Raw genomic sequence first — 25,916 nt, 5'->3', positions numbered from 1 at the left:
GGGACTACAGTTATTTCGCCAAGTTACAATCATAGATGCCTTGGTTTCTGCTAGATGTAGCATTTGAATGTGTAATTTAGTAGCTTTAGCAAGTAAAAGACCTAAAAACCCATTTTGCGTGAAAAATATGGAATCCCATTGAGGGGTGAAATCGAGATTATGAATCTTTATAAAGCTAAGGACGTTATCTTCCCGCGAAACCTCTGTTCCTATCCTAGAAACTTCTTTTCATTTTTATTTTTATCTCTCTCCTCAAAACTCATAGTTTAGTTGGATGGCCTCAATTTCAGCAGTTGCATCTCTCCCTAACTCATCCACTTTATTCTCCACCAAAAAACCACGTGCAAATGTAAGTGATGACTCAAACAAATTTTCTTCTTCATTCTCCATAGTAGATTTTGACTACTGATTAACTATTATTGTTTTATTTCATAGAGATTATTGCAATGGAAAAGAGTTACAACAATATCTCTTCGTAATTCAGTTGTTTCAAGCTTACGAGGTAAAATTTGTCTTATATACTTTTTATCTGTTTCTGTGGCATGCTTGTTTAATACAACTGCCTTAACAATTCTACTGTAGATTTTGACCGAAGAGAAGCATTGTTCTCGACGATTGGAATTTTGATGGGGGCTTTATGGCATAGTCGAGAGGGTGAAGTTGCTGTAGCATCCGATTATGCTGATAGTAAGTTTCGTGAATATTTATCTTATTCTCTACTCTTTGTGATTGTTGTTGGGGTTTATACCAATACCAATCGATTCTCCCACTACAGATAATTTGTATTTGAACACAATTCAACTCTAGACAAATTCTAAATATCAACTACAATCTATACTAATATGCCCAACTCGTTAAACAATTATTAACAACAGATAATAATGTAAAGCAGAATTAAACGCATACCACAATACAAAGATATACCGTGGTTTGGCTAATAGTGCCTACTTCCACAAGAGTTAGTCATTTATAAAGTGGGAAGGAAGATTACAATATAATATCTCCTTTCAGTCTTTCACCTTACTAGATCACTCTTTATCTCTTTACAGGATTATCTCTCTGTAAAGGTTATCTCTCAATCTTGATAGCTTTCAAGATTGGGTTTTCTCTGACTTTTGTGCTGCCTCTCGTGTGTTTTCTGGGTGTTAGGTTTTGCCAAAAACTCTAACTCTTATTGCAAACTCATGGTCCACAATTTCTTCCGAAAAACTTGACTTTAAACGCTGCTTCAAGACAAGACAAGTTGAGTCGAAGTCGCTACCAAGAAGGTACTGGATGGTCGACCAAGGCATGAAGCTGGTCGCTTGGGGTAAGCCTATTCGAAAGCGCAGTCGACTCAGCTTCCCAAGCGTAAATCAACTCCTTTTCTCTCCTCATGTGAGGAATAACGCCAACAATCTCCCCCTCCCGAACAGTGAGGAGGGCTTCCTCCATGCAATTTCCAAATCAACAAGAGGAGTGTGTTCTGCCATTCTGGCAATAGCACAACAAACATCAAACTTACCTTTCGGTAAGACTTTGGTCATCATATCCGACCCGTTCTTGTCGGTATGGATCTTCTCGATACACAAATGCTTGTCTTCGAATACTTCTCTAATCCAATGATAACGCACGTGTATGTGTTTAGATCTAGAATGGAAATTAAGATTCTTGCTCAAATGGATGGCGCTCTGACTGTCACATAGAACTACAAACTGTTCTGCTTTAGCCCTAGTTCGTCGAAGAACCTCTTCATCCATAGCATCTCTTTGCAACACTCGCTGGTCGCAATATATGCTAAAACCGAAGTGGAGAGGGCAACACACTTTTGCAACTTAGATTGTCAAGAAACTGCTCCCCCTACAAAAATAACCAGATAACCGGAGGTGGACTTCATCGAGTCAACATCATCTGCCATGTCTGCATCAGTGTAGCCTTCAAGTAAGGGCTTACTTCCACCAAAGCACAAACACGATTTGGAAGTGCCTTTAAGATATCTCAATATCCACTTAACACCTTCCCAATGCTCCTTCTCCGGATTTGACAGAAATCGGCTTACAACGCTCACAGCGAAAGCTATAATTAAGATAGTCTAGTTGGGGACCATAGGGGATTCGAGGACTTGGGGGAGGCTAGCTTTAGATGCAAGTCTTATAACAACTGCTAGGGCGGAACCGCTTAAGGGAAGGGCTAAAAGCAAACATTGACTTTTTCTCTCTTTGGTGGATCAACAGTCTAGCCCAATTGCTTCCCTTCCAGTCGCTTTCTCAGATTCTGGATCCCTATCTCAGGTTCATCAATCCTCTCAAGTTTCTTATCCCGTTGAAGGATCCAGTCAGAAAGCCTCATGGGAAAGGAAAGAAAACAATCCCCATTGAGAAAGTCCTCAGCTAATGGATATTGATTGAGTGGGGCGCTAGTTGGCCACTACAAATATATTGGCGTAGGCCGGAGGAGGAGGCACAATTCAATGACGCATATCTTTCCCATGCGAGAAACAGCTAATATGCAATACCGGTTATTATCCAGGCAGACGCAAAACCAGATGAGACTAGATCTCTTAGGCAAGGAAAGATCAAGAATTGTATTTTCTCATACATATCAGACCATCCAGACGATAGAAGCTTGAGTCTGCTCAGTCTGATGCCTAAGAAGCTAAGATTGCAATTATCAAGCTCGAACTCTAGCGGTAGCGGAAGAACGGGATACACAACAAGTAGGTGGGATGCCTTTAAAAGCCCAAACAAGCTTTCTTCATTCGCACCTTTTTGCCTCTGTTACAGAAGTGGAAGGATCTGTTGGTAGTTTGCTCTCTTGCTAGAGTAGGTATACTGTGATTCGGATTGCCTCGATGAAGGCATGGAACTAGTGATTCCCTTGATCTTGTCTTCCCACACATCAATCTTTTAAGACTCAATACAAGATTTGTTGTTGTTTCCTGGTATGGAGTATAAGCGTAAGCAAGATAGCATGGCATGCTTTCCTCCCGTAAGCCTCCGTGAAAGCGGAGTAAGTACTTCGCCAAAAGCGGATGTTAATAATCATCGATTCGGAAAGTCATTTAGACCCTTTTTTCCTCTATTATCTTATGTTGAGGTCCCTTATCCAATTTGCATGACCCCCGCAGATTTGACCCTACCTACACCCGGAGCTAATCCCCTAGCGGTCCCCACCACCACGCGAATGGGAGCTCGTGTGGAACCTTTTCTTTCGGTGTAACGGCGGTGGAACGTAACCTGATATTATTACGGCCGAGTAGCATAGGGGCCTACTGGTGCGGGGAACTTCGGCCAAAAAATATGACACCCGAAGGCTTAAGACGCATACGAATCCTATCCTATCCGAAGTTTACCCCATCATTGCGCCGGACTTCGGACCGTCCAGTAGCATCATAAGGAGCACCATTCGCGATATATCAGAGTCGCCAATCGCGCGGATGCATAAGGAATCTTTTCCATCCGACTCGCTTCATGCTCACTCTTTTAACTATCTCTTTGTCATGCGTCACCGCCACCGGCGGACAACCGATCGGCTTCGCTTGATCCATGTTGAATATCTTCAACACCTTCTCAATATAGCTTTCTTGAGACTCTGCTCATGCTCACTCTTTAGACTATCTCTTTGGTCATGCGAAACCGCCACCGTTTTATTAACCGATCGGCTTTCTTTTGATCCATGTTGAATATCTTCAACACCTTCTCAATATAACTTTCTTGAGAAAGCTACAACTTCTCACTCTTTCTGTCACGAGTGATCCGCATCCCAAGTATATGCTTTACTTGACCCAAATCCTTCATCTCAAAGGACTTATTCAAATCTTTCTTCAGTTTGGATATTTTGTTGATGTTTAGGCCAACTATCAACATATCATCCACATACAGCAATAGCACTATAAAATCTCCATCTGGAAATCTCTAAACAAACACACAATGATCGGAAGCAGACTTCTTGTATTCTTGCTTCGCCATAAAGGAATCAAACTTTATGTATCACCGTCTCCGGTTGCTTTCAACCCATACAAGCTCTTTTATCACCAGCATACTAAGTGCTCCTTGCTTTTGATCTCAAACCCCTCTGGCTGGTCTATGTAGACATTTTCTTCAAGGTCTCCATGAAGAAAAGTTGTCTTAACATCTAGTTGCTCAATCTCTAGGTTCATACTTGCGGTCATACCCAATACCACCCGGATAGAAGTCATTTTCACTACAGAAAGAAAAAATCATCAAAGTCAATCCCTTTTCTTTGACCCGAATCCGCTTCCACAACACAAAAGCGAAGCTTTGTGCCTTGGGTGAGGATTGTTCTACTCATGCTTGACTTTGTATATCCACTTATTCTTGAGAATTTTTCGTCCTTGCGGTTTCTCAACTAAATCATAAGTGTGATTCTTATGCAAAGAATCCATCTCGCCATCATGGCCTTCAACCACTTTTCTTTGTCGTACGCTTCAAGTGCCTCTTGATAGTACATAGGTTCTCTACCATCCGATAAGTAGACGTGACGTTATGTGGTGAATACCGATTGAAGCTAGTCTCTCTCTATTTGACCTCCTTGCCCCATCTGCTGGTGCCTCAGGAGGATGCACTTCTGCTTGCTCTGGTGGTGGTTCATGCACTTCATCTGCATCTTCTATACCAATAGGTTCTATCCCATCATGAAAGCAATAGGATTCTCATCACGAAGCTTCAAACTCATGGTTCTCTGCATTCTCAATGCATTCCTCGCGACGCGTTCCACAGTAGGAACTTCTGGTTCTGAATCAACAAGATCATTGGTGAAAGCCTGTAGCTTCTCACCCTCCTCAAAGTCTGCTATGGTTTAGTCTTCCATAAACACAATATCTCGACTTCGGATTACCTTCTTATTAATCGGATCATAGAGTTTGTAACCAAACTTTTCATCTCCATAACCCAGAAAAATGCACTGCTTGACTTTGTCATCAAGCTTGGATCTCTCATCTTTCAGAATATGCACAAATGACCTACAACCAAATACCCTCAAGTATCCATAATCAACATCTCTGCCTGACCATACTCTCTCTGGATGGTCACTATTCAGAGGCTTCGACGGCGATAGGTTGATCACATGCACGGCTGTATGCATTGCTTCTACCTAGTAGGTTCTAGGTAGCTTAGAGTGAGATAGCATACATCTCATCCTCTCTACAATGGTACTGTTCATTCTCTCTGCTATTCCATTCTGCTGCGGTGTCTTGGGAACGGTTTGCTCATGACGAATCCCATGACTCTGGCAATACTCTTCAAACGGCCTAATGTACTCACCCCCATTATCCGAAATGAATACACTTCAACAACTTCCCAAATTTCTTTTTCATCATCTTTGTGGAATTTCTCAAACACGCCAAGTCTTCATCATTTAATTCTCTTCGATTATAGCCCATATCTTTCTTGGACGATTATCAATGAAGGTCACGCGAGTATGAAGCTTCCCATTACGACTTCACTTTTATAGGACCACATAAGTCCGTGTTGCACTAGTTTAAGGACATTGTCCTTCTCACGAGAGGCAAATCTTTGGAAAGACACCCCGTGTTGCTTTCTTACCAAACGAACAGTACATGTATTTAAATGTGTACCTTTAATATCCGCAATGCTTTTGCTTAGCAAGAACTTCCATCCCTTTTATGCCCATATGACCGCGATCTCTTGTGCCACCCGCCGGAGGAAGTTTTTCTTCACAAGATTCACTTCTGCTTTACACAAACTAGCCTATGTTTTGTAAAGAGAGCAAGTTTTCTTCCCTCTAGCTGCTACAATGGAACCTCTGCTCAGTTTCCATACCCCGTTACCAAACGAGTTTACAAAGCCATTGTCATCTAACTTTCCAGCCGAAATTAGGCTTAGCCAAATGTCAGGGACATGTCTTACATCCTTGAGTGTCAAGGTGTAGCCGACATTGGTTTCTACATGAACATCTCTAATGTCTATAATCTTTGATATGCCACTGTTACCCATCTTCACTTCACCATATTCACCACAACTGTAAGTAGTGAAGAATTTCCTGTGCGGTGTGACGTGATAGGATGCTCCTCAGTATCTATCACCCACTCTCATATCCCTCGACATGAGGTACTAAGACAAAGACACACCACAATCTAGCATTACCTTTCACTGGTGTTGACTAGTGCGGTAATATCTCTGCTGTGTTTCCGTTCCTCGCACCATGTTTTATGTACACGCTTATTCTTCTTATCCCTCTTCGTTTCTACACTCATATCCGGAAGTGGCCCTCGGGTGGCACAATAGTAACATTGCCTCTACGCCTTATGAAGTTATAGCTTCACCCCCTAGATTTATTTACGTCCATCACCTCTAAAACGAGATGGTTTTCTCAGATCTACCCCTTCCCCGTTTCTCTGCGGACAAGGATCTCGGCGAGGCAGGGAGTCCTTTTTGAACTCCTTCTAGTCTCCTTATTCAACAAAGACGCGGTAGCTATCTCCATGGTAACGATTTCATCCTTGGCTGCTCGATGTAGAGAGACTGCTAATGTCTCCCAACTTTCGAGTAGAGAGCCTAATAGAAACAAAAGCCTCAACTTCGTCTCCCAAATCAATATTCATCAAATGCATTTGATTGATGGTATTCTGTAATTCGTTAAGATGCTCAGACATTGAAGAACCTTCTTGGTACTTTGTGTCGGCAAACTTCTTATTGACCAGTACTTTGTTTCCGCCCGACTTCCTCTCATAAAGGTCTTCGAGTTTCTTCCATAAGTCAAAAGTTGTACTCTCTTGGGATACATAGTGAAAGACATTGTCGTCAATCCACTATCGAATGTACCAAATTGCTTTTCTGTCAAGCTTGCTCCACTCAGCCGCAGCAACCGCTTTCGGTTTTTCTCCTCCATTCTCAATGGGTTGTGCCAAGTCCTTGCAATAAAGCAAGTCTTTCATCTTGGCTTTCCAAATGGTGTAGTTCTTTTTATTTAGACTCGTCATGCGAGTGTTCATGGAATGATCCATTTCTACAAGTTATTTAAACTTAAATCTTCTCTCAGGAATTTTGTTAAATACCTTCCGACCAAGATTTGGATAACACCCTAGGCTAATCTAACCAAGGTTCTGATACCACTTGTTGGGGTTTATACCAATACCAATCGATTCTCCCAATACACAGATAACTTGTATTTGAACACAATTCAACTCTAGACAAATTCTAAATATCAACTACAACCTATACTAACATGCCCAACTCGCTAAACAACTATTAACAACAGATAATAATGTAAAGCAGAATTAAACGCATACCACAACACAAAGATATATCGTGGTTCGGCCAATGGTGTCTACTTCCACAAGAGCTAGTCCTTTATAAAGTGGGAAGGAAGATTACAATCTCTCCTTTCAGTCTCTCACCTTACTAGATCACTCTTATCTCTTTACAGGGTTGTCTCTCTGTAAATGTTATCTCTCAATCTTGATAGCTTTCAAGATTAGATTTTCTCTGACTTTTGTCCTGGATCTCGTGTGTTTTCTGAGTGTTAGGTTTTGCCAAAAACTCAAACTCTTATTGCAAACTCGCGGTCCACAATTTCTTCTGAAAATAGACTTGGGCGCGGGTCGTGCCTCGGGCAAGACCAAGTCGAGCGCGAGTCGCACTCAGACTTCTCCAGCAGAAATCAACTCCTTTTCTCTGCTCATGTGAGGAATAACGCCAACAATTGTATTGTAGATATAGGAGTCTTCTAGCGGCTCTTGGATTTTAAATTTTTAGTTGATTGGGGAGATATTGCAGTTATGGAGATCTCACTTTTCTTTTTGTACTCATGTCATTTATTTCTGTCTCACTTTACAATCTTGTCATTTTGTTGCATATTGCATCAGATTAGTGGTACATAGGCTTGTTCTACACATTTGAGTAATTTATTTCTGTCTCATATCACAGTCTTATCATTTTGCTGCATATTGCATCAGATTAGAGGTACATGGGCTTATTCTTTAGCACATTTGGTTCACAGTGCCAGCAATTCGAGGTAAAGATTATGGCAAGACAAAAATGCGCTATCCAGATTACGTTGAAACAAATTCAGGTCTCCAATACAAGGTTATTTTTCTTAAAACACGTGTATGAATCACCTTGGAGATCAAGGTGCACTATAGTGCTATCTTTTGTTTAGATTCTAATTATAAGCTCAAAGGTTGCAGGACTTGCGAGCAGGCAGTGGGCCCTCAGCGAAAATGGGGGATACAGTTGTGGTAAAGAAACTATGTTATGGTGTTCATTACATATAACATCTAATTACAGCTGTAGTAACATTATCAGCTTCTAAATTATAATTTCTTTTAAGGTTGACTGGGACGGCTATACAATAGGATACTATGGCCGCATTTTTGAAGCTCGAAACAAGACAAAAGGTGGATCATTCGAGGTATAAATTCTTCATATACAATTAGTCCATTCCTACATTTCAACTATTTTATAGTTTATACTCTTATACATTTCATGTTACTCTATCTTGTGTTTCAATATCTGAATTTTCTTCCTATTTTGCATATATTGTTAAACTGTAGGGTGATGATAAAGAATTTTTCAAATTTACACTTGGATCCCAACAGGTGAGCTATTCATTCTTCATCTGCACTGTGACACTATCATGCTTAGTATAAGTCAATGTAACTTTTATTAAATCAACTACCCAACGTACCATGAAACCTGATAAAGTTGGATGATTACCACACTGCAAACATTGACGCCACTCAGTGTACTAATTCCCTGTTTCAGATCTCGTAACTTCAATGTATAGCTGTTAGGCATAATAGATGAGAGCAAATTTACCAGCTTCTTATATGTGCACTGAGTATACACAAATTCTAACATTGGGTTGTTGAAGAAATTTCTCCACCAATCCAATCAATCCCCCGAGTTGAGCAGCAACTCAAGTAGCTTTTGCTTTTTCTTACATACGGTGGTGAGCAAAACGTTCTCAATTGTTGCAATTCACACTTTAGGTTCAAGCTCTCTTCTAAAGTTTGGAATGTTAATCGTAGGCTTGAATTTTTTACCATAGTGTCTAAGCAGCCACATTGCATGGCTCTTGGTAAAAGAATATATTCAACAATTGGGGCTTGAGAAGCATGCAGTGACACCAAGATTTCACGCCACTGTTTGGCTCAGATATATCGCGGCTTTCCGGTCATAAAAGATATCAGAATAATCAACAGGCGGTTCACCATGCAAAAAAGAAAAAACAAACACAAGGGGCTATGTCAAAGTCACTCAAATCTCACTAAATGCATAATCATCTTGTGCCCAACTGAGTAAATTGGTTGGGCAAAGTGGGTTAGGCTTTCAAGTTGGGTCGTACGGTGCGCTGAACCAGGTCGGGCTCAATTCGAATATGCCAGGCAGGATCTAGTGCTATGGAGGGGCTTTTCTGGGATGGTTAAAATTGCAGTTTTGACTTCGGACTAATGGACTATACTTGTTTTCTTAGCTTCCCATAACAGACTTGTGTTCCTTTGATTACATACTTGCGTCTTTCTCGAAAAAGTTGAGCTTCTTCAAATATATAACGACTGACATTGTAGTAAACTAGAGGCAGGATTATAGCCTATAACGTTTTTCTAGTAGTTCTAATTCCATTGCTCAACTATTTAGATTTGCAATCTTTTATGATGCTTAAGAAAAGAAATGATTTCTGTCTAGTAAATTGATCATGTGGTGCATGTACGGCATTCACTTTGATTGTTTATTCCTTTGTTAGTGTACTGTTTGTTTCATAGCATCTCTGTTTTTGCTAGGGTTCTAGCTCTTTTGTCAAACTATATAGAATTGGGTCTTTATTCCCTCCCTACCGCACCTCCCCTATGACTCTAGTGAACTGTTGTTCTGGTGCATAATAAAGGTTTTACTTGGTGATGAAAGTACTTCTCTGCTAAATCTGTAAAATTTGTAGGTTATACCAGCGTTTGAGGAAGCTACTGTGGGAATGACTTTGGGTGGCATTCGAAGGTGATATATTCTGCTTCGTGTTATATAGCACTTATTTTGTTGTTCAAATATTATGCAACACGGTCCTTAGTCAAAACATATTGAAGACTCGTAAAAGTGACTTTTATGCTTTTATGACTGTTGAGTGTTGAGATAAACAGTCCCACTTCGGGAGTTTGAAGCCCTAAATGAAAATATATAAATCAAGGGGCAGCTTCACTCATTGCAAATTGGTTGACTACCGAGTTGGATGCTCACAAGTTTAAGATGGTATCACACATTGCTATTTCAGTATATGGGCCAGAGTCCCCATATGTGCTCCACATCACACACTAAATCAAGGTCCATGTGTTAGGCTCAGTCACGCCACATGTGAGGGAGTGTGTTGAGATATAGAATCACACACGTAGGCACTTAGAGCCTTGCATTATAATTCATAAGTTCCTGTGGCCGTTCCATTCAGCCATTGGTTTTAAGTTGGATGCTCTACAGTTTAATTTGGTATCATAGCAAGCTATGTTTGGCCAAAAGGGCCGATGTGCTCCACTCACCAACTAAAATTAAGGCCCACGTGTTAGACTCAAGTCACACCACACATGAGGGGGCGTGTTGAGATAAACAGTCCCACTTGGGGAGTTTTAGGCTTCCCGTTTAAATATATAAATCCTGGGGCCTCTCCACTTAATGGCCAATTGGTTTTGAGTTTTTTTCTTTTTGGAGGATGGTTTTGAATTGGATGCTTTGAAGATTAAGAATGACATTTTCTGAAACCTAAACTAAAATAAAGAAGAAATGGGACCAAAAACTAAGGAAACACCAGTAGACCACCTGTAACTGGAACAACAACACTATAATCTAACTCCTCACAAACCGAAGAAATGTGAGGGACCTGAGTCCCTTGTGCTGCATTCTCCTTAGAGATATCATTTTGATGATATTCTCTTACATATATATCTAAAATAATCTTATGACAGACCTGTTCCAGAGAAAACCTCACTTCTTCTAGATTTTTGTCGAGCTCCCTGACCTGTATAAAATCATTGACTCACTGTTAGTTGTGTTTCCTTTATACTCTGAAATGACTTACTGAAATCAAGAACTCAATATCAGTTGTGCTCCTTGGATCCCCAAAATAGATGTTCCTGACCCATACGGATCAGGCTCATCAGAGAACTGGTTCTCTGGAACACCGTTTTGGGGGAACTAATTCTGCTATAGGTTCATCTGTACATGTGTACGAAGTCAGCATTATTTCTCGAGGGGAAGAAGATCCTCATACCATGTCGCTCCTCTATAGGTATTCGTCGAGTTTCCTCGATTATGCCCTGGGTGAGATGCTCCACAGCCCGCTTTCGCCTCTGTACTTATTTTCTAAAGTGAGCTCTTGTGCTGTGTAGATAATTAGGAAAGTCATCTCCTAAGTCTGAGAATTGAGGAAGGTAGCTGTAGGGCCAATTTCAGTAGCATCCTGACCCAGCTTAAGCCCTTTATCCATAACAGTTGAAGTTGAATTCAATGTAGGTTGGGTCCTTGAGTTACCCATTTAAATTTCAGGTACCAACCCAGGATGGTGAGATAAATGGCATAGATTTCCATGGATTTGGCCTTGCCTGTTATTGAGCCGAGAGGCCTAGTTGACCATGTGAACCTGCTCTCGCGAAGGACTTGGCCGGCACCCTGTGCCTGTATTGTGTCTGTATCTGAGCTTTTGCTTACACATTGTTGATGTTCCTAGCGGGCCAGCCAACCATGTGTACTTGCTCTTGCAGAAGAGTTGGTATTGCACCCTGTAACTGTACTTAGGCTTGGTTCTGCATGTTAATAATATTGCAAAGTTTTTCCATCATTTCGTGGCACTCATTGAATGAAAGAAATTTTATTAGATTCTCTCAATAATAAAATTAGTTCTTTCTCAGTCAAGGAGGCTGCTATCCTATATATAATAACATTGCCTTCCCAAGCCCAAAAATACTCAAGTTGTGCTTTTGATTATTTTGGTCAACATGGCCACAAATCTGTAAGGACATGTATGACACCTTTTACATTAACGTCTAGATCAGCTCCACCTCTATACCATGATTTTCTAGCCTCGGATCAGGTTTTTTAATCCTTTGAGAAAGTGATCCCTCCTCTTCTGAGATGTCATCATGTAACTGGTGTTTGATTACGTCTAATCACTAGTTATCGACACTTCTCGACACAGCCACCCTATTCTCTGCTATAACAACATTAAATTTTCTTGGCTGACTCCACCAACCTCATTGACATTTCCTTCTCCAACCACGTGTATCACCACATTATGGGTATAGGTACTACCTGGATCCAACTCAAATTTGAATATCCTCTCTTTGCCTTACCAGGAAAGGTGTCTAGCCTAGTGAAGGGTGATGGTTGCACCAGTTATGCCTTAGTCCCATATTGGACAAGGAGCGTTCTGGGAACACTTGCAACATATATCATTAGAAACTGCAATTAGGCATGCTCGGTCAGGAGCAATAACAGGATGGGTGACCTACTTAGAAAGTTAGAAGTCCCATATTGCTGGAATTGTCTTACATTGAGAAGTTCGCAGTGGCTATGCAGAGACAGTATGGAGTGACAAGATGTCTTTCCAGAGAATCCCTTACTCCCCAGTTACTTCCATTTGATAACATACAAAGCAGTAGTTGAAGTTCAGAAGGGCAACATGGAGCTAACTTAACCACAGTCACTTACAAACCACGACAGACTTATAACATATACTTATTGTTTGACGCTTAGAGGCCAGAAAATGGTTTCTGGCGTGAATGAAGTTGAGTTTACTACGTACTTCTTTCCAATTTACTTGTACGTGTGATGTGTTTAATATATTCCCCGCCCTTTTTATTTACTGAATATGCAAATTTTTGAGAATCAGTATGCAGTATCCACTATGTTGTAGAACTGAAATCGTAAAACCCCTTACTGACTTTTACCTGGTTGTTTAACACTTTTAATGTGAGACAAGGTCTCATCACGTAATCCTATTGACTGCTTACTATTTTGTTTCCAACCCTATGTAGGATCTCACCGTCAGCTGATTAATATGCATTTCCTATGTTATATCCTTAAAATATGCCTAATACGAGAAACTTTCTGCTTCAGTATATGAAGTGTCTAGTGTTTACACATAATTATTGATAGATGTTAACACACATTTAATACAGGGATGCATGTGCAAGAAACATCTGTTTACTACATTATGCATTCACACCATATCAATTTCCAATAGCTTTGATGATAGTTAACACAGAATATGCATTACAGTTATATACTTACAAAGTTATATTATTATATTAAACCAGGGAGCTTGCCAGTCAGTTGTACTCGTGAAATGTCAAGACCCTTAATGCACCATTGCTACTATTGCTTCATTCTGCAAACCCTTACCATCAGAAGAGTGCACTTTTCTTGCTCATTACTTGTCCATGTAACCGTCCCATTGGTCTTTACATTTGAGAAGCCTTGCTTATGATGAATAATAAAAGTATGGATAGAATGTTTTACTATATCGTGCCAGATTTGCAGTAAACTGGGGGTTCAGTGAGTGTCCCATGAGTTGCGTGGCAGTCAATACAATTTTGTACATCTTATTTGTACATTATCGCCATATGGTTATGTGACTAAATGCCTATATGGGTTACTAGTCTGGTGTCGAGGTTAGTGAGTTGGTTGAAATCTGTTTGAACCTAGAAATTTTTCCAATCATATTTTCTCTCATTTTTCCTTTCAGCATAGTATTTGATGTGGACATGTGGCCATTGGTCTAGGGTTCCAACATAAATCTCTGTTAAGTCATTCTATTTTCTTCATTTTGTATTCATGTTTGTTCTTGCTTAATAGCATCTCAGGGAAGTGATTATGGATCCCTAACATGAAATTTGTCGTGATATGTATACCAACTTACATTCACAGTAGCATGTTCACCTTATGGTAATTTGTTTCTCACTGCAGGGTCATAGTACCTCCAGAGCTGGGGTATCCAGATAACGACTACAATAAATCGGGCCCTAGACCAACAACTTTTTCTGTACATGCTACTAACTATTCTCATTTGAACTTGTACAAAAATTGCTCCACTACATTGACACCTAAATGTCAAATATGTTTTCACAGGGTCAAAGAGCATTGGACTTTGTGCTGAAAAACCAAGGACTTATAGATAAGACATTGTTGTTTGATATTGAGCTGCTGAAAATCATGCCGAATTGATGGCAAAGCCAAGTCAGCAGGCAGTGTAGGACATAAGCATTTGATCGATTTTGATTATATGTGTACAGTTGGGAGTGGAAACAATGTATCTTCATTGAATCAGCTTTTTAGAAGTTAATTGTTCTCAGCGTGTGCGGAAGGGATGCTATCATGAGCACAAGGAGCCAGATTGTGTACATCACAGCAGAGAGCATGAAGAATGGTTCGTGTATGTAGAAAAGGTGCATATTCCCTTTTCTCTTTTCATCTATAAGATATGTTTTGGAGTTGTATATTTCGAAGGTGTAAGAACATAAACAAAATTTTTGCTCCCCCTGGTCAATGTTTAGCGTGATCCAATCATCCAACCTCAAGGAATTTTACAATTTCCACTAAAGCAACATCAGATGAGGGAGTATGTATTACAATTAAGTATGACCTTACACAAAAATTTAGTTTCATCACAAAGGTGAACCCAAAAGGTTTACATGCCGCAGATATGACTGTTTTTATAGAGACGGTGAATGTTTTTTCGTCAGAGTACACAAGCAATGACTGCTTGATATCTATCGTGTCAGTATGGATGCATAAAAATCTGTAGGAAATACAAGAAAAAAAATGATGTTTGAAAAGTATCTCATTTATGTATTAGACAATGTGGATCAAGAAGTAGTCCGACTGCTGACAGAGCATAGTCCAGGTGAACGTAGTGACGTGAGTGCTATTTAGTCATTCTCTCTCAAAAAGCCCCTTCACATAAACCATTCCTTTTTCACTAAGCTTTAGTTCCTTCCTCATTTGCTCAATCTGCTGATCATCTCCTTGGACAATTATCTCTGAGACTCCATCCTCCACGACCATTTTGACTTTGATCTGCTCCTTTCTTGATGCTCGTTTCCAGTAGTATATACCTCTGTTGCATTCACAAATTTGACAATCTATAAAGCATTTACTAGTGATTATTTCTCAAATGATCAATTAGCTCATCATACAAACTACAGGATGGTAATGTAGAAGACAAGAATCAAGTTAACTTACGCCAATGGACTTAAGATGGTGAGCCAGTACCATCTATCACCCACGTCAGGAACGGTGATGGTCAGAACAAGGGCGACACTTGCCAGACTAATACACGTGCAAAAGGTAAGGAGTGCAGCCTGGCCACGGCTGGGAACCATCTCGCCTTCAAACCTTAATCAGATGAACACAAGTATCTCGTTCAGTTGCATAATTCACTAGAACACTTTTAGAAAAGGTACAACATCTCATATGGAAGAAGGGACAGTCCTGATACAACTATACAAGTGAAGTTTGTGCATGCGTCTTGAATATCAGTTATATTCAGAAAACAAAAGAAATGAAAACTTGTATGTGAATGTCAGATTTGTGTGGGGGACAAATATGCAAATCTCTGTACATAAAAAAGACTTTCTTTGTACATACATCTAGCTATGTATGGACTTAATCAAGTGAGCGGATCGAATGTTTTTAGGAGGGGTGGGGTTACGTGGGACAAAAAGTAGTTTAGTAAGTTTATGTCTGTCTGTCCTCACCTATCCCTCTCTCTCTCCCTCTCCCTCCTTCCTTCCTTTTCCCTTTCAACCAAACCCTAACTCTCTCTCTCTCCCCACCCACAAACCCATCTCTCCCTTTCTCTTCTCCACCCTCCGCTCACGCCCCGACTGCTTAGCAGTTATCTAGTACATAGTTGATGAGATATAAGATAATAACGGTCATTTAGATCAATGATATTAAGGAAACAATATAACTATATAATATGCATTTTATCAGTACGAAAGGAGTATTGAGGACTAAGATTATAAACAGCTTTCAAATTCAGCATATAAAATGTAGTGCAAGATCAAAAGCAGTTAAACTACTCTACTGTAGCGAGTATAAAAATGAAAAGATACGAAGGAAATTTCAATTTTTCATGCAACATTATCCTTTGACGTTAGAGAAAAGGATAAGACATTAGAGAGTGTGTGGATGTGAGGAAACCTACGTAATGGTTTCTCCTCTATCAGAAACTGAGAAATTGGAGCGAGTAAAGAAAGAAAGAATCTCCCCAGCTACTAGCTTTGCTTCCATCTTCCTCCCTTCTTCCTCAACAACAAAGGTCTTCTTCACAATCTAAAACACACTCAAAGACCATAACAAGTGAACAACTAACATTACTCATTGTTACTTAAAAATTGAAAAATTAAACATAATCCAAACAAAACATTGTTCTAAATACAAAAGCTCAATATCCATAAGTACCTTGGACTTGACAGAACGTTTAATGAGAGACCAAAGGCCAGGAACAGAAATGACAAAGAGACCGAGCGAAGTGTAATAACTGGCCAATGAGTAGCCCACAGTTTCTGCTACATCGAACAAAGAAGAAGGATGTTGGTGGTGGAGATGAACAAGAGCTGAAGTTTCTTGGAGAAGAGAGAAACGAACTTGCATGAGTTTCACTCTCTTTGTTGTCGTGGATGCTCGTTTTGGGACAAGCCATGTGCACTCTCTATCTCTCATTTTATTGCTTTTCAATTTGTAATAAGGAGGAGAAGGAGGGAAAAGAAGCTTATTGAAAGTTGATGCCATCGCCATTGGGTTCTATCTCTGTGATATCTACGGACTTCTTCAAAGATATAGAAGTTACACACTTTTTGTATTTTTAGCTTTCTTTGAAGATAAAGATGGTCCACGTTTGTGTGAAAATCTAGAATTATAACAAACTCGTATGTGCGGACATATAAAAGCCACCTTCCAAACTGCAATCATAAGGCCGTCACCTCATTTAAAGCCGGTATTAGAGCGAGTCAAGTCTATAGCATGCTTAAGCAAGCTAAGCTTCAGTCGCGCGAAATCAAATTTTATTTTATTTTATTATATTAGAACATCTCTATCTCTAGGTGGTAGTAAAACATGCATTTTTCTTCATATTTGAAGAAAAAGTTCGAAATATCTCGAAATTCCATTTCTAGGTGGTCTCATTCATGGTCGCATAACCTGTTTGTTCGCATTTTTATTCACAAATTTGGCAATTTGGATGCGGATGCGGATGCGGAACGACAATAGTAATGTCACGCGCCATTTCAAATGCCGCCCCACTTTTTTTTTACTTTGACCACTACTACTGGCGCATGGTCCAATGAAAAAAAAACGGGCAAAAAACGGCCGGATTCTACATCCATATATCTACACTCATTTTCTTTTTCATTTTCACACACAACATTCTCAACCATTTCACAACCATTTCATACACAACACTCTCAATGTCACAACCAAAACAAGAAAAGGGTCAAAGTTGGACAAATGAAGAAAATATTGATCTTACTAGAGCGTGGATTGAGATTGGAGAAGATCCTATAATTGGGAATGAGCAATCGGGACAAATTTATTGGGAACGAATTATGGCTAGGATGAATCAAATTCAAGGTTTTGACCGCAACCGTAAGTGGAAGGGAATCTCACAACGTTGGGCGATTATTTTATCGTTCTTCAACAAATATCATGCTATACTAAGAAAGCTTGAAGAACAACCTCCAAGCGGGTGGGGACGTGAAGACATTGTAAAATTTGTTTATACTTCGTTTTATATACTACTTGATATTGATTTTTTTTTTTTAATAAACGTAGCTTTCAGACGCGGCAACAACTTATGCGGCTACTATTGGAAAACTATGGATATGGCAAGATTATTATAATCTAGTCAAAAATACGCCAAAGTGGCAAAGAACTCAGTTACACAACGAAACACTTGCTCCAAGACCAAAGAAGAAAGTAAGATCCGGAGATGTTGAAGGTTTCGATTCTTCACCCTCAACCCTAACCCCTTCAACGCCTTACTCTACCCTTTCACCTTCACTGTACTCGGAATACGATCTTAGCAGTACCGAAGGTTTTTTGGAGAGGTCGGTTGGTAGGAAACAGAGCAAAGAAATTGAGAAGAACAAGAAAATTGCTTCTACCGTTGAGGGTAATGTTACATCCACTGCTAAAAATATGAATGAATTTCTTGAAGCTTTTAAAGAAAGTCGAAGAAATAAATAAGAGATTCTAAATGGGCAATTTCAAAGTATGATGAAATTGAAGCAAGAGAAGACACAAAAAAAGTTATTTTTGAAGCAAGAAAAACTCCGTGTTGGAGAGGAAGAAAATGAGACTAGATTGTTGGCAATGTCACTCAACAAAGTCAATCCTCGTTTGCGAAGGATTTTAGAGCTAAAACAAGATGCAATTGTAGGTAAATATGAAAAAAAATGTTAGATCAAGTAGTACAAATGAAGCTTCCAACGACAAAGAAGCCAATGATGAAGAAAATGATGACTAGCTTGATAACTAGAGTAACTCTAGTAGTACGTAATAAGGGTGATATATAATAGTTGTCTTTTATTTATTTATTTTTATTTTATGTTTTTGCAATCATGTATTAGTTGTCGTTCTATTAATAAAAATTGCAATTCATTTGCTAAATCAAAGGAAGTAAATTAGAACTTATCAAAATGATCAAATGAATAATTCTAAATCACACAACATAATAATAATACACAACATAATAATAATAATACACAACATAAATAATCAAGTCCTTACTTCCTACATATGCCTCCTCTGCCGTGAACTCCTCCTCGACTGTCCTTCTGCTGAACTCTCCGTCTGTCCATGTGATGAACTCACCCCAGTGCTTGTTGAATCCGAGCACAGAACTCATTAACTTGGCGTTGCAAATCGCCATAATCCACATGAGCACGGGAAAAAGTCTCTCTCAACAACAACCTTTGTGGCCGAATACCGAAGAGCGTAAGCCATCATTTACACGAAGGCATGTCTCATATCTCATGCGTAGCTCATCCTGAAATAATTATTCATTAATAATTTATGACATTTTCATAATAAAGCAAAATAATAAACCAAAACCAATAAAAATAATTACCAGAGGTAGATGTCCAAGGTCAGACTCTAAATGTACGATGCGAGTGTCATCAATAGAAGAAATGGGCTGGTAAATCGTCTGGCCACTCGAATCACTCAAACTGAAAACCCAAGGCCACTCTGACTGAGGGGGATCTGGTGTTGGAACAAATGTGTGTACAGGTCCATGTTGAAACGTCGGCTGTGATGGCTGACCAATCTGGAATTCACGTCTAACACCCAAATTGCTAACCGTATGAATGTTGCATGTACTACACACAACTGAAAGCAAAGGACCAATCCCAGTACTGCTCATAAGTCTGCAATGTAACTAGGTCAGAAGCCTGTAGCCAACTCCAATGCACGTTACTCTCGATGACTTGATGTATGGTCATGTCTTTAGCCTCTGATACATGGGTAGGCGGATCAGGGGGGATGCCAAAGTATGGTGTGAGCTGTCTGTAACATCTATCCTCAAATACCACTACATATCACTCCCACAAGTGAATACCATCCTCCTATGAGAAATGAACAATGCGTATCTACAATCATTCACGCCGAGGTGCACAGATGTTCGCCAAGGCCTCCAAACAATAGAAGCCTGTGTGCTAAACTCGATCTGAGTTCGGACAGAAGTTATGTTATGACTGATCTCACTGGTTAGACGAGCTCGACGAGGTCCGTGCCAAGCCCTGAGCCTAGGCCTCTCATCGGTATACTCTGTGAGGATAGGATTTGCAGCACAAAAATACTCATAAAACCATACCTCGAAGAGAATGACAAACCCTCCCATCTGTGGACTACTTACAACACCAGTCTGCCGAGAAGCCCTATCTAAACAATGCAACAAATGACAGTATATGACTCCACCAAAATCAATACCGCCCAACTCATGCAAGTGCTCAAAGTTGGCTAGATACCCCAAGTTAATCGTGGAATGGCCAGAAGGAAAAAAGAAGACGCCCATCAAATACATACAAAAAGCTCTTACATACTTATCAACATGTGCTTGACCATCATCAGAATCAAGTGACAAATAATTTATCAAAAACTGCAACCCTGAATCAGTAGTCAACGGTGTAATGTATGCAGCCTTGATACCAGAAATCCTAACACCAGCACTGTTATATGACTCCTCGGTCAGACAAGGGAATAAAGTCATTATTTGGGCACAACTCTGGAATTCAGTGCTACATCTCAACGGATTACCTAATCCTATACTCAAACCAGATATCATGCAAAAATCTAGTGGAGTGAAGCCCAACTCTCCCTGAGGGAAGTGAAAAGTATGTATACTATCCCACCATCTCTCAACTAAACCATTAATAACTCTCTGAATGTCAGTCTTATTGTAAGGTATGTCAACTAGATGACCAAAGGGAGTCGCTAAAATTGCATCTCTAACATGGTCAAGTGCACCGACTTTTTTAATATCATCCCACCACGTCTTAAGCGCACGTGGAGTGCACCGAACCCGATACATAACACATCTCTGATGTACGCAAAACGAAACTAAAATTAATAAAATAAAAATAAAAAATTACGTATTTAACTACTACTACTACTAATATATGAAATTAAAATACATATTTGTTGTTCAAGAACAACTCTTGAGACATGCATATCATGAAACCTCATAGACACCAGCCTAAGATGGCTGAAATCAATAGCATCAGCAGGAAATTTAAAATCGACTTGCTGATATTGAAGCAGCAATGTATCGTCAGCCTCAGCTCCCTGATTTCCAGCTCCAGAAGTGGTTGGTTCATCATCTAGATCACCAATGGGATTGTTCCAAACGTATGCACTATTACCATTGTTTTCTTCTTCTTCACCATCACCACTCCATCGTGTTTGGTTATTATAGACGTATTCGTCGTCAGAATTCATTTTTTTGCTAGAATTAGAGAAACTAAGTTGAAAAAAGAGTTGTGAAATGACAAAAGTCCAACTGTTGCGCGACATTTTATTAAGCATAGCAAGCGACACTAGTACTGGTGGGCGCCCGTACTAATGTCGCGAAGGTGGGGTCTACAATGAATTTTGCGGGCGCAATTTGCAACCACCTAGAGTTGGTCAAAATTTGCGACCAACTTCTTCAAATATGAAGAGTATGCTACCACCACCACCTAGAGATGCTCTTATTATTCTAGTTCTTTTGTCTGTCGAGAAGCTCTTTACGGGGAAGCCATATCCAAAAGCCAGGAATCTAATTTCCAAAAAATTCTCTATTGAAGTAATTTGCGTTGAATTCAAACTCTCTATTCAGCTATTATAACTTGCGACGCAATCTAAAACCGTTTAGATGTCCCACGGTGGTGTAATTGTAATGAGTGGTTAAAATTTGCTCTAATGACTGGATAGGTTTGTTAATCTACAAAAATTTTGGGCAAGTAATTAATAATATGTTTGGTTAGGCATTTTAATAGATACATTTGTGTTAATCTCCATAGGTAATGCGAATAATTAATAACCTTTTAAGAAATATTCATAAATATATACGGATGTTTCGTACACAATTTAGAACAAAAATATTGGATTAATTTACTAAAAGCAAACGCCGTAAAATTTATGAAATATAAAAAATAAAAATAAATGACTAGATACAATAAATATATATATGTTGCACCTTATTATCTATATAAGTAAACCACAAAATCAATATACAACAAATATATCATAATGTAAACAAACCTCTTTTCGTTTAACGAATAAATGAAATTACCAAATTTCAAATTAATTCGAGACTAGTGATGATCATTATGTCTTTAAGACAAATTTGTTCTCTCTCGGTGCTCAAGGTTGATTGATAAGCACCCAAAACTGTAGTTTTAACCCCTTAATAGTATTACATTTAAGCCAATTATGTTTATAATAAATAAGAATTAGTATTGTTTACGTGTTTTTGTATATTTAAGGTCTTGAAGCTGATTATGTGCTTAAAGACGCCATTTTTGCATGGAAAACGAGTCAAAATGATTGCTGAGAGAGTTCTTTCTATGTTTAAGCCCAATAATCAAGAATAAAAAACCTTTTTAAGCCCAGTCAATTAAAGTCAATTCAGGTAGAAAAATGATAAAAAACCATAAGAATTTCAAAAGGGCGTATCTTTGGACTTGGGCCTACTTTATGTCAAAACGACTGGCTCGGAACAAGATTTCCAATGGACCCGAACTTGTCCCAATTAGAGCTATAAAAGTGGACGAAAAGGGAACGTATTGAAGTATTTTCTAACAGCATTAGCCCTTTTAGACTTGACTTAATAGACTTTTGGCTCACATTAGAAACCCAAAGTCTCTCTTCCAGGCCTATGCACAAAAATGTAACCTAATCTTCTCCTATATAAAGAGAATTAAGACTAACCTCTCAAAAGGCTACTTTAGTTAAGATAGTTTAGGTCTAGGTTAATTAGTTTGTAGTGTAGCCTCCATTAAAACCTTTTAATAAACGCTTTAGTTATCATATTCAATTCGGTTCTTTTACTTTAATGTCTTCAATTTATTCTTTAAATAGTTTCAATCCAATGACACAAGGTTAAACTCCCTAATAGAGGGGGTTAATGAAGTCATGTGAGGATGATTGTTAATATGAATAGTCGTTGGTTGAAATAGCGTGTCAACTTCATCGTTTTGGGATTTAGAGATAAATTTTAAAATGGTGAGCTAGATATTAGAAACCCCATCAAAGAGATTTGTAAGAGTGTTATCTCTATTGCTAGCAAAACTATGATTAGAGATAATCATAGGTTTTGTTAGGGATCAAAACAATTGATTCGATGACTAAACTAATAGCCAATCGAATCGCGTGGTGGATTACCCCTCTCTATTACCTTTCTCGTATCGTTAATTCACTGTTTTAGCATAATAAATTATTATTTTCATAGCATAAAATTACTCTCTCTCTCTCTCTCTCTCTTATCCAGTAGAATAGTTTAGTTTTCAAGGTTCATTGTTAAGTGCGTGAATAACAAGAGTGGATCGAACACGATTACTCCCTAGTTTCAACAACATGTTTAAAGAGTAGTTTATTAATTAATAATGGTAGGATAAGTGCTATTTTTACATCATCCAAATCTTTGCAAATTTTAATTATCAAATGGCGTCGTTGGCCATCTTGTTTATTCACGTATGGTGAATCTAGAGAAAATAATATTGTTCACTGTTTTCCAAATTCTTTACTGTTTTTACTGTTCATAATTTCTCAAAAATTTTCTGTTAATGTCTGAGTGCGTAAGGGTTGACAATCCAACTCCTTGCACCACAATGACCTGATTGGAAAAAATCTAGCCGATTGCCCGTAGTTAAGAACGTGACCCCCCCTTAAAATTGCCTTTCAGAAGCGCGCCCCATGCTCCCTTAAATTTTCAGTCAAACTAGGCGTGCCACGTGGCCTTAATTATTGCCCTGTTTCAAGGCGCAACAGCCCCCTAGTTCCGGTAAAATAATTAATTTTTTTTACATAAGTTGCACTATTTCCTCATGAGTACAGTACTCGTATGCCCACCCACTACCAAAGCCCATCACACAACACCTAGATTCACCGAATTGTTTTCATACTATACGGTGTCTAGAAAACTTAAAGGTTATTAATTTAATTAAGGAACATGCACACATAGACAACCTCCCTCAATTCTTAAGTGGCCTGGCCATTGGTTTGGAAAGATTTTAGTAGTAAAATTAGTACATCACCACATCCAATACAAAAGCCCATTCATCCATCCGACCATAGGCCTGACATACAGGCCCAACACTAAGCCCACAGTAAAAAGCTTGACCATTATTCTTAACCTTTTGGACTAATCAGGTTACATTTTTTACAGGACTTCACAATCCACCACATGGACCTAGACCAGTACTCGTATAAGTGTTCCAGTAGCAAAAGATGTGATTCAAGGCTATGGAAAGCGCTATTTATACGCATAGCAAGGATGCTCTAGGTAACACCTCTTTACATCATCAAATCTACTGTAAGAGGATTATATTTCTAGCAATAATCAGGCTATTTTGACTTGCTCATTAGGTTGATTACATATTAGACTTAAAATTTGTATGAGATTAAAATCTAGTATGCATAAACCTGCCTTGATAGTTTATTGTAGATGCAAAAATAACCGCCTAGCTAGAAATTCACGTAACAACACACCCACACCCACCACCACTACATCTGTAGCAATGGGTGAAGAAGTAGCAGAGAGACCCCTCTCGGACTTTTACAAGGCTTAGAATGGTGGACCTGAGTCCTGCATCATTCTTGCAGATACAACAAGAGATTTTAGAATCCCCCCTAATATCTTTAATCTGCTACCAATTTTCCATGGTTTAGACCATGAGAAACTTTATCAACACTTATGTAGGATACAACAAGTTCTCACTACATTTCATCATCCTAATGTAAGAACTGAACAAATAAAGCTTAGGGTGTTTCCTTTCACCCTAGTTGACAAAAAGGCTGCTTGTCTAACAGCACAAAAGCCAAATTCTATGGACACATGGGAAAAACTAGTTGAGTTATTCGTGGAACAATTCTACCCACCACAGAAGACTGATGAAATGCTGCAAAAGATTCACTTCTTTTACCAAAACCCGCATGAATCTTTTTCTGATGCTTGGAATCGTTTCACCGATCTTCTGATAGTATCCCCATCATAACCTTGGAAAAGACACTTGTTTGTGCCTTTTTCAAGGGTCTATCTCAACACCGTAAGGAGACTCTAGACATCATGAATGGAGGTAGTTTCCTAAGTAAAGAGCCATAGATGCTTATAACTTCTTAGATGATCAATCCAAGAAAAGCAGCAACTGGGGAGGTAACGACTATCCCCGCTCCACCTCTTCTTCATCTACAGCTAAGGCATCCAGTATGTTTGAGGTAAAACCATATCCTGAACTTAGAACTTTAATTGAATCCCTCACTCGAAAGGGCAATGCCCTCTCTGTTCATAAACAAGAAGTGAAACCCACTCCAATCATGACCATAAACTCCCCTCGTTGTAATTTTTGTTTAAGTATTAAGCATGCATTCCGACTTCTATTGTTCTTTTGTCTATGAACAACCGCCACCACATCCAGAAAATGTCTGCGCTTTTAATAACAATCCTAACACATAATGGAGGCAAACCACTATTTATAATCAACAACAACAAGCTACACCTCCAGGTTTTAATAATCAAAGTGTTAGGCCCACTACAAACTTCCACCAGTTTATTCCATACATCAAGGACAAGGAAATTTAGGTGACGTCCAGAACAACAGTTTAGTGCCCGTGACCCAGAACTATAAACATCAAGACATGACCACGCAACAAGCCTTAGTTACAGTCATTCAATTACTCCTATGACCACTCCACTAGTTAAACCATTTACAGAGGAAGTAGTAGTGACTTTGATGCAACATCAAAATCAAATTATGCAACAAAACTCCAACTTAATGAAGGAACAAAATGAACAAAACTCCAGATTTATGAAATATCAGCATGATCAAAACTTTAACATGCTACAACAAACGATGAAAATGATGCAGTCTTTGTGCCAACAGGAATTGCACTATCTCCTAACCAAAATAATAACCAAACAGGCGTGTTTCTAGGTCAAGCAGTGCCTAATCCTAAGTCAATAGACACCGCCTTCGAAGTAAGCAATATTCAGTGTAATGGTAATATAACCTCAGGGGAACTACATGTAGTCACTACTCTTCATTCAGGTAGAGTAGTTGATAACAAAGTGACTATGCCTGAAGATCGCCCGCAAACGGAAACTGAGAATGAAACCATACCACATACTGTCATAGAAACTAAAGACCCTACAATTGTAGAAGTTCCAGTCAAACCACAACCAAAAGGGACAACCTTACAAAACACCGTAATAGAAGTTGA

General features: G+C 39.1%; 2 protein-coding genes across 6 annotated transcripts; one reads left to right on the top strand and one right to left on the bottom strand.

Annotated features, from left to right (window-relative positions):
- The first annotated feature begins 157 nt into the window (after window positions 1–157).
- Window positions 158–23,983, top strand: LOC147515594 (FKBP-like peptidyl-prolyl cis-trans isomerase family protein). Of its 5 annotated transcripts, none has more exons than XR_015210766.1 (11): window positions 181–349; window positions 436–502; window positions 583–687; window positions 7,960–8,045; window positions 8,147–8,197; window positions 8,290–8,370; window positions 8,513–8,557; window positions 9,898–9,953; window positions 13,905–13,980; window positions 14,067–14,383; window positions 23,866–23,983. XR_015210766.1 is itself a non-coding variant. In XM_086588482.1 (10 exons), the coding sequence occupies exons 1-10, from the start codon at window positions 275–277 to the stop codon at window positions 14,160–14,162; spliced, it is 738 nt and encodes a 245-aa protein (XP_086444608.1). In that variant the 5' UTR covers window positions 181–274; the 3' UTR covers window positions 14,163–14,509. The 5 variants fall into 5 exon arrangements, 3 of the variants coding, with proteins under 3 accessions (XP_086444620.1, XP_086444621.1, XP_086444608.1); XR_015210763.1 differs by lacking the exon at window positions 23,866–23,983 and adding an exon at window positions 15,143–16,043; XM_086588482.1 differs by lacking the exon at window positions 23,866–23,983 and having other exon boundaries at window positions 14,067–14,509.
- Window positions 14,582–16,850, bottom strand: CCB1 (cofactor assembly of complex C). Its single transcript, XM_086588476.1, has 4 exons — window positions 16,404–16,850; window positions 16,147–16,274; window positions 15,180–15,332; window positions 14,582–15,054 (listed from the first exon to the last, which is right to left on the bottom strand). Exons 1-4 carry the CDS (start codon window positions 16,737–16,739, stop codon window positions 14,871–14,873), a joined length of 801 nt encoding a protein of 266 aa, XP_086444602.1. The 5' UTR covers window positions 16,740–16,850; the 3' UTR covers window positions 14,582–14,870.
- Window positions 23,984–25,916: the final 1,933 nt, after the last annotated feature.

This window comes from Coptis chinensis, chromosome 2 (genome assembly GCF_015680905.1).
Source record: "Coptis chinensis isolate HL-2020 chromosome 2, ASM1568090v1, whole genome shotgun sequence".
Taxonomy (NCBI): domain Eukaryota; kingdom Viridiplantae; phylum Streptophyta; class Magnoliopsida; order Ranunculales; family Ranunculaceae; genus Coptis; species Coptis chinensis.
This window is presented reverse-complemented; position numbering and strand designations above follow the sequence as displayed.